General features: G+C 42.5%; 1 protein-coding gene across 4 annotated transcripts; it reads left to right on the top strand.

The window, feature by feature from the left end:
• The first annotated feature begins 275 nt into the window (after positions 1–275).
• On the top strand, positions 276–8703 carry THG1L (tRNA-histidine guanylyltransferase 1 like). 4 transcript variants are annotated; one of them, XM_050793948.1, is made up of 6 exons: positions 276–583; positions 1787–1963; positions 3484–3653; positions 4754–4842; positions 6787–6894; positions 8266–8703. In XM_050793948.1, the coding sequence occupies exons 1-6, from the start codon at positions 393–395 to the stop codon at positions 8425–8427; spliced, it is 897 nt and encodes a 298-aa protein (XP_050649905.1). In that variant the 5' UTR covers positions 276–392; the 3' UTR covers positions 8428–8703. The 4 variants fall into 4 exon arrangements, with proteins under 4 accessions (XP_050649905.1, XP_050649906.1, XP_050649907.1 ...); XM_050793949.1 differs by having other exon boundaries at positions 471–1528; XM_050793950.1 differs by lacking the exon at positions 276–583 and adding an exon at positions 619–1108.
• The last annotated feature ends 631 nt before the right edge of the window (positions 8704–9334 follow it).

The raw sequence follows: 9334 nt of genomic DNA, 5'->3' as shown, positions 1-9334 counted from the left end.
TACAACGAGTTAATAAATGCCACTAAGAAAAGGGGATATATCACAGCTACACCTTCAAACGTCAGAAAAAGAACTTTTTTTTTTTTCTTAGGTAGGGGTATGATTTTGATCTGGGCACTAACGGGGACACTGATTTCGCTGGTGAGTCAAGACCAGCAGATAAAAAATAATTTTTAAAAACCTCGTGAGAGTGATTTGCCGCAGGAAGGGAGGAGGAAGAAGCAGGCGTGGGAGGTGCTAAAGGAGGAACCTAAACCTCCATCCTCTTCCCCCGGGAGGTTAAGAACTACAGGGAGAGGCGAGAGAGACTACGACCGCCCTACGGCTAGAGCGGCCGCGAAGAGAACACTTCCGGGGCGGGGCTATCTGGCTCTTTCCCTTCCGCGTGGAGAATGTGGGCCGCCTGTAAAGTTAAGGTTCACGATTACTTGGCCACCACTTCCATCACTCTGAGACGGTGCCTGAGATTGGGGGCGACCATGGCAAAAAGCAAGTTCGAGTACGTGAGGGACTTCGAGGCTGACGACACCTGCCTGGCCCACTGCTGGGTGGTAGTGCGGCTGGACGGCAGAAATTTCCATCGGTGAGCGAGCTCGGCCCGGGGCGTCGCGGTGCGCCAGCGCTTCTGGGAAATCCGGCTTCTACCCTTCCAAATCGTCCCGGCAGCCCCAGTCACGGTTACCGGGGTAACGCGGTAGCCAATGAGTGCGCAGCATGGAGCATCGCCCCGCCCTGCGTGTTGGCTAGGACAGTGCTTGAACGCTGGCTGTTAGCGTAATTGAATGGGCGACGTGCTCCCCTGATGAGGATCCCGCTTGGAGTGCCCGTGTTAAGTGAACAGAGACCTGTTAGCAAGGACGTGTTGTTAAAAGTCACTCTCATGCACAGTATTTAAGCTCTTAAGCCAATCGCCTAGCTTTCTGTTAGATATCTTTGAATGCTGACTGTTCAGAAGTCTGTGTAAGCCTTGCTTGTGGGCAATACTTATGTCTGTGCTTCATTATCAGTAACAGGCCACATGGATTATTTTCAACAGAGAGTCAGAAAAAAAGAGAAGGCTGGGCGCGGAAGGCAGGAGGATCACTAAAGGCCAGGAGTTGGAGACCAGGTTTTTGTTGTTGTTGTTGTTGTTTCTGAAACTCTGCCACTACAAAAACAGAGAGAGAGAGAAGGAAAAGCAAGAGAGAAAGAAAGAAAAAGAAAAAAAATTTAATTTGCCAGGCGCAGTGGTGCACACCTATAGTCCCAGCTACTCGGGAGGCTGAGGTGGGAGGATCGCTTGAGCCTGGGAGGTCAAGGCTGCAGTGAGCGGTGATCGGACCATTGAACTCCAGCTTGGGTGACAGAGCAAGACCCTGTCTCAGAAAAAGAGGGAGGGGGAGAAAAATATAACAGAAAGATGGGAATTTAATTTTTAAAAAGGGCTGCATTATTAATGATCATTATAACTAACATTTATTGAGCACTTACTAGGAGCTAGGTATGATTGCTTTTATCTTCCCTCTAATCTTCAGGACAACCCAATGAGGTAAATATTCTTTTATTCCCATTTCACAGAAAGGAGAGTTGAGGCTTAGCATTTATGTCTGTTTTTCTCAATTTCAGGGCAGGAAAAAAAACTAAGTTCTTAAGGAAATGGGTCAGGTTGTGGCTAGTTGAGCATTTGGGTTCACAGTGCTGTTACATTATCTTCCTCCAAACAGCCTCTGTTATCTAGCAACAGAGCTTGTTGTTAATGACAGGCTTCCATCCATGCTTTCTTCCCTTTTCTCTTCCCCCTACGAAGGTTTGCTGAGAAGCACAACTTTGCAAAACCTAATGACAGCCGTGCTCTCCACCTGATGACCAAATGTGCCCAGACTGTGATGGAAGAACTAGAGGATATTGTGATTGCATATGGACAGAGTGATGAGTACAGCTTTGTGTTCAAGCGGAAAACCAATTGGTTTAAAAGAAGAGCCAGGTAATTCCATGAGCTTCCTCCTTTCTTCAGAATATTTCCTACCAGCATTTGGTTTTGTTTATCTTAATCGCAGACTTACAGGCTACAGATGATGTCTGCAGTATTTGTAACTGCAGAGTGCATGTATATTTCCTGTTTAGATTGTTGTACTTCCATCTGATAGCCAAGCATTCTGTGTGCCTCTTTATCTGATTCTTCCCCTTCATGCCCCATAAGACTAGTTTCTAGACTGACCTGGCATTGAACATTAAGATTAGAAACAGAGACCATAAGAATGTAATATTCACAATTCATAGGTTGGCTTTAGCCAGTGATAGTCTCTACATACATTGCATTACACTATTCCTTAAGGGGGATCTCATTATAAAATAGACAAATCTGATATTTGATTTGGCAGTATTTTGAAATGCTGTATGGGAAATAAATCATACAATGAATTGGTTTTTTCTTTCTTTTTTTAATAGAGGTGGGGTCTCTCTGTGTTGCCCAGGCTGGTCTCAAACTCCTGGCCTCAAGCAATTCTCCTGCCTTGGCCTCTCGAAGTGCTGAGATTACAGACGTGAGCCACCATGCCCAGCCTGAATTGGCATTTTTTTTTACAACAATGGTTTCCGTCCACACAAACAGGTCAAGCATGGTAGCTCACGCCTGTAATCCGAACGCTTTGAGAGGGCGAGGGAGAGGATTACTTGAGCCCAGAAGGTTGAAACCAGCCTGGGCAAGATGGTGAGACCTCATCTCTACAAAAAATTTAAAAATTAGCTAGGCTCAGTGGCATGTGCTTATATTCCCAGCTACTCAAGAAGTTGAGGCAGAAGGATCCCTTGAGCCAAGGAATTTGAGGCAGCAGTGTGCTATCATTGTGCCAATGCACCCCAGCCTGGGGGATGGAGAGATTCCATCTTTTAAAAAATAAAATAAAATAAAATAAAAAGATACCCCTTGAATCATAAATTCATATCACATCCTATAGGGAAAAATTTAGTATCGGTAGATTACTTAATAGAACTGGAAGGAGAGGCAGGCTGCATTTAAAATATGTAACTGGCGGGTGTGATGACTCACATCTGTAATCCCAGCACTTTGGGAGGCCGAGGCGGGCAGATGACTTGAGGTCAGAAGTTTGAGACCAGCTTGGCCAACATGGTGAAACCCCATCCCTACTAAAAATACAAAAATTAGCTGGGCATAGAGGCCTGCGCCTATAATCCCAGCTACTTGGGAGTCTGAGGCAGTAGAATCACTTGAACCCAGGAGGCAGAGTTTGCAGTGAGCCAAGATGGCACCATTGCACTCCAGCCCAGGCAACAGAGCAAGACTCTGTCCCAATAAAAGAAAAAAAAAAAATACAGAACCAAGGTATTAAAATGGTGTTTCTTAGCCAAATGCATTTCATCTCCTGGCTTTCTGGGCAGTTTGTGTTATCTCTCTGTGGTACCCACAGGTCTTATCAGGGTGTTGAATTAATTCCATGTATCTTTCTTTTTCTTGCTCCACCCAATGTGCATTACATTTTCAAGTAAGTTCATGACTCATGTGGCCTCCCAGTTCGCCTCCAGCTATGTGTTTTATTGGCGGGATTACTTTGAGGACCAGCCCCTTCTGTATCCCCCAGGCTTTGATGGAAGAGTCGTGGTGTATCCCAGCAACCAGACCTTAAAGGACTACCTCAGCTGGCGACAAGCAGATTGTGAGTGGCACCAAATAAACACGTGTAGTTAAACCACCAATTCAATGCCTTGCAGGTGTTATTATACAGGATTGGCTCACATATACTTTGTTTTGACATATACTTTGTATAGAATGCAGTATGTATTTTTTCAATTAAAGTATTTGAAAAATTAAATTTTATGTAAAAACTCCTTATCTCTATTTTTTTTTTTTTAAAGACAGAGTTTCGCTCTTGTTGCCCAGGCTGGAGTGCAGTGGTGCGATCTCGGCTCACTGCAACCTCCACCTCCTGGGTTCATGGGATTCTTCTGCCTCAGCCTCCTGAGTAGCTGGGATTACAGGCAGGTCTCACCATGCCCAGCTAATTTTGTATTTTTTAGTAGAAATGGGATTTCTCCATGTTGGTCAGGCTGGTCTTGAACTCCTGACCTCAGGTGATCCGCCCACCTTGGCCTCCCAAAGTGCTGGGATTATAGGCACGAGCCACCACACCCGGCCGCCTTACCTCTATTTTTTAAAAAGATCAGATGTGGCAATACTGGATCTGCATTCTTAGTACCGGACAGAGCCTGTGCAGTGGCAGCTACCTTTACACACACACACATGCACACGCACACACACACACAAATGCTAGTGTGCCATAGTCTCTGCCATTCCCTGTTGTTCCTCTGGGGTCACCCACTGCTTTACACATTTATGTTCATGCCAGCCTCAGTGGGTATTTGAATTGTGACCCTTGCCTTATGTGACTGTGATGATGTTTGTGAGACTTTCACTTGCTTGTTCTAGTTTGATTTTTCCAGAAGAACTGGAAAACAGATTGGAATAATATAAATCAAATAACTTCTAAAGTATTCCTAGGATTAACACACAAGTTAACAGATTTGTATAATGTATAACTAAAATGACCAAATAAAACTGTTGTTAGGGAGGAAGTTTTTTTTCCTCCTGCTCCTTCCCTCCATGTTCCCTGTGTAGGACTTCGGGCAAGTCAGTAAATGTCTCTGAGATCTCTTTACTTTGAAAGAGGAGAGGGTCAGGGCTCTAGTATTCCTTGAAGAATGAATATTGAATAAAGATTTTATGTATATAAACGTTACTATTTTGTTCTCCTCACAGGTCACATCAATAATCTTTATAATACAGTTTTCTGGGCACTTATACAACAATCTGGACTAACACCAGTACAAGCCCAAGGGAGATTACAGGTATAAAGATCTTACTACATTAATACTTAACTGGAGACGGTTCGCTGTAGGCTCTCCCATAACTTTTTTTATGTTAACGTTACGTTTTTTCTTTTTTTTTAAGATCCCTTTACAGCTTTGTTTTGAAAGGATGTAAAAATCATAATAGGAGCAGTTCTGCTGCCTGCTTGATCTGTAATCCTGGATGAATTACTGCTTCTCCCTGAGCCTTTGTGTTCTTGGTGGAAATGGAATTGACGACACTGGCTCTGCATTCCCACGTGCTAACACTTGCCTGAAGCCGTTTATGACTGTATGACTGCGTGACTGCCGTCTTCAGTACCGACCTTTTTTTTTTTTTTTTTTTTTTTTTGAGACACAGATTCACTCTGTTGCCCAGGCTGGAGTACAGTGGTGTGATCTCTGCAACCTCTGCCTCCTGTGCTCAAACGATTCTCTTGCCTCAGCCTCCTGAGTAGCTGGGATTACAGGTGCACGCCACCATAGCCAGCTAATTTTTGTATTTTTAGTAGAGACGGGGTTTCACCATGTTGGCCAGGCTGGTCTCGAACTCCTGACCTCAAGTGATCTGCCTGCCTGGGCCTCCCAGAGTGCTGGGATTACAGGCGTGAACCACCACACCCGGCCAGCACTGACTTTTTGTCAGTCCCACCAGGCCTCTTCCCTCATTGCAGTTTTCCCTACTGGGCACCTGTAGTTTCTTGGGTTTATGACCTCTGTGTATGGGAAGAGTTCGTGCTGAGTTTGTTACTTTCATAAATGTCATGACAACTACACACATCATGGTTCTGTGTAATTTTATCCTTTCTGCCTCAGTTCTTTATAGGTAAAATGTAGAAAATTGTAGTTTCTACCTCATAGGTTTATGGTGAGAATTAAATGGCATGATGCATGTAAAACAGGATATTATGAAGCACCTTGTAAGTGCTTAATAAATACTGGTTTTTGTTATAACAGTGCTACTTGTAGGATGACTGTGAAATGAGGTAATGTGTTGTAACATCTTTTATACGTATTTTATTTTATCTATTCATTTATTTTTTGAGATGGGTTCTCGCTATTTTCCCCAGGCTCGTCTTGAACTCCTGGGCTCCAACAGTTCTCCCACCTCAGCTTCCCAAGTAGCTGGGATTACAGGTGCATGCCACTGTGCCCAGCTCTAACAGTTACTAATACAATGCCTGGTACATTATGATTGCTCAGAAAATGGTTGTCATTTTTAATAATAGTAATGATAGAGATTTGTATATAGCAATAATAGGAATACTGGGGCCTGGCGTGGTGGTTCACACCTGTAATCCCAGCACTTTGAGGAGGCCAAGGTGGGCGGATCACCTGATGTCAGGAGTTCGAGACCAGCCTGGCCAACATGGTGAGACTGCTTCTCTACAAAAATTAGCCGGGTGTGGTGGCACACACCTGTAATCCAGCGACTCAGGAGGCTGAGGCACGAGAATCGCTTGAACCTGGGAGGTGGAGGTTGCAGTGAGCTGAGATTGTGCCACTGCTCTCCAGTCTGGGCAACAGAGTGAGACTTTGTCTCAAAAAAAAGGCATACTGGTAGGTATATCCAGGTTTGGAAGAGTTAAGTTCAGATTTTGATTCTTTGTAGAAGAATAAGGACAACCTTTTAACTTTGGGCAATTTATATAACCTTTCTAAGTTTTACTGGACCAAATACATAATATGTACTCAGTTAGTATCACTTCCCCCTACTCCCTTTCAGTCTTGACTTGTGAAGCCAGTGTTTGGTATAGGAGAGAATTTTATCTAAATAAGATCATAATTGCCCTTAAGATGAAAATTCACTAGTAACTATAAGATGTTTGATAAAATCCTTCCACTTCTTGATTGTGGAAGTTTAGGTTGTGGGTCTAATGGATAGTAGCATTAGGGGAGAAAGAAGACATGCAGAGCTTTTAATATCTATTTTTATTTCCTCAGGGAACTCTTGCAGCAGACAAGAATGAGATTTTGTTTTCTGAATTCAACATCAACTATAATAATGAGCCGCTGATGTATAGGAAAGGGACTGTGTTGATATGGCAGAAGGTAATGCTGTTATGTTCAAAGAAAAATGGAAGTCAGGAAAAAAGAGCCTGTGCCCATTCCAAGCTGTCCCCTCTTTGCTGCCTGTATGCTGATGTGACTCCAGTTGCTAACGCAAACCAGATCCTTTCCAAGAGGACAGGCCATAGATTCTTATTTTTAATTACATTTTGTCAGTCAGTAGTGGTCCAAAATCTCCCATACATAAGTAGAATTACAGAATTTTAGAATTAGTGCCTTTATTTTTCTGTGTTATAAGCTTTCCTTGTATCCAATAAAATCCTTTTAAAAGGATACAGTACAGGTATGAGGATTTGTACATTCATAAAATACTTAAAAAATACTTTCACACTGGATAATACCATTAAATGGTCTCTCCATCCCACGACAACTATAATATGAGGCACTAAGAGATGATGTATATGAGGGTTTGTTATTTTCATAAATGTCATGAGATTCCTTTGACATTCATACTTAATATTCTGTAATAAGTCTGTACATTTACCTATATCCTTAATTTTACCAATATTTTCTCTCTGTACCAGCTGTGAGGCATAATGATTTCTCAAAATTTATTTCCTTCCATGTGAAGTGTTTTTTTTTTTTTTTTTTTTTTTTTTTCCTGAAATGAATGTTTTCAAGTACCAAGGAGTACCTTGAGAGCTAGTCATTCCACTGGCAACTCCAGCTCTTTGAGGTTTTCAAAACATTTGTTCTTTGGTACAGACTTGGATACCTCTTAATGCAGGTGGAAGGTAAGAAACACTTTTAATTCTATAGTTATTGCTAATGAGGAACATGGAATCCTTTCTTTGTTCCTAAGATCGCTTCACTATAGTATAACTTTTTTTTTTTTTTTTTAGACAGAGTCTTGCTCTGTTGCTCAGGCAGTGAGTGCCTGAGTACAGTGAGTACTGAGTACAGTGAGTGCCTCAGAGTACAGTGGTGCCATCTCAGCTCACTACAACTTTCGCCTCCTGGGTTCAAATGATTTCTGGCTAATTTTTGTATTTTTAGTAGAGGCAAGGTTTCACCATGTTGGCCAGGCTCATCTTGAACTCCTGACCTCAAGTGATCTGCATGCCTCAGCCTCCCAAAGTGCTGAGATTACAGGCGTGAGCCACCATGCTCGGGTAACGTAACCTTTTTAAAACTATTTTTAATTATAAAGAACTTCAAGCATACTGAGATTATATATATGTATATATACACACATACATATATGCGCATATATATACACATATTTATATCTATATATATCTCAAATCTGGCAGTCAGAAGTATATGAAGATAAGAAGTTAACTATCCCCACATCTTTTCTCTCCCAAACCCACTCCTGAGTTAACAATGTCACTACTTTATTTTTACTTGTAGGTGGATGAAGTGATGACAAAAGAAATTAAGCTGCCAACAGAAATGGAAGGAAAAAAGATGGCAGTAACCCGGACCAGGACAAAGCCAGTGCCCTTGCACTGCGATATCATTGGGGATGCTTTCTGGAAGGAACATCCAGATATTCTAGATGAAGCCAGCTGACCCTCTGCGTTTCAGTTCTGGTGTGCTTAACCATGCAAGCCCTCCCACCTCCCAGGGCTCCTTGCCTTAGGTGGCTGTATCCCTACCACCCAGAACACTGGTGTGAATTACACGGCTCAAGTTGGGAGGGGAACAGGGAAGGAAGGGATGGATGGGGGTGGTGTATCTTGTTCTGTCAGCAGAACACCTTGTTTGCAGTGTTGGAACATGGTTCCTTTGGCAGAAGTGCTTTTTTTTTTTTAATCGCAGTACTATTTTTATAAAGCAAGAACTATTTCATGCCTTGGAGAATGAATCATTTTTAGATTGTGACATAAATCTTGTAAAAACCTGTCAGTTCTTTTCACCTATGAGAGAAGAGGAGCCCAAACTCTCGCCCACCTGTTCTTAACCAGAAAACCCACTGACTGAAAATCTCACCTCTGCCACCCATCTACTTGCATTCATCTTTAGCAGGCCTCAAGATAAATATGGGTTAATGCCTGCATGATGCCTCTGAATTCAGGAATTGCAGGGAAGACTCGGGGCTTTGTGCCAATCGCCAAGTTGACAGCTTTGGCTGAACAAATGAGTAGTGACTTCAGTGTCCTTGCGTACACATTCTGTGGACTGATTTAATGGCGTTGTCAGCATGATTATCATCTTCTAGCCAGGGGCATAGTTTCCAAGGCCATTTACCTCTTTCTAAGAAGAAACAAGTATGTGTATATATGAGAGAAACAAGAATGAGTGAATGAGGATGAAGAAACATTTACCTCATGTACTCAAGATATTTCAGTTTTAAAAGTCACTTTCCTATTAGACTTCCTGAAAAAGATTCTCACGTAGCCTCTATGTAATCAGAAAAATGACATTTGATTTCAAGAGCAGAGGGGTAAACATGCTCCTGCTAATCAACAGGTAGCAG

Source organism: Macaca thibetana, chromosome 6 (genome assembly GCF_024542745.1).
Source record: "Macaca thibetana thibetana isolate TM-01 chromosome 6, ASM2454274v1, whole genome shotgun sequence".
Classification (NCBI taxonomy): Eukaryota; Metazoa; Chordata; class Mammalia; order Primates; family Cercopithecidae; genus Macaca; species Macaca thibetana.
Note: the sequence above shows the minus strand (reverse complement) of the source record. Positions and strands in the feature narration are given on the sequence as shown.

What these genes read in the sequence shown, in the direction of transcription:
- THG1L (XM_050793948.1), top strand. Translation starts at nt 393, where the DNA reads ATGTGGGCCGCCTGTAAAGTTAAGGTTCACGATTACTTGGCCACCACT. An exon ending in GACGGCAGAAATTTCCATCG is followed by an intron (nt 584 to 1,786) that starts GTGAGCGAGCTC and finishes CCCCCTACGAAG; the next exon opens with GTTTGCTGAGAAGCACAACT. An exon ending in AAGCCCAAGGGAGATTACAG is followed by an intron (nt 4,843 to 6,786) that starts GTATAAAGATCT and finishes TTATTTCCTCAG; the next exon opens with GGAACTCTTGCAGCAGACAA.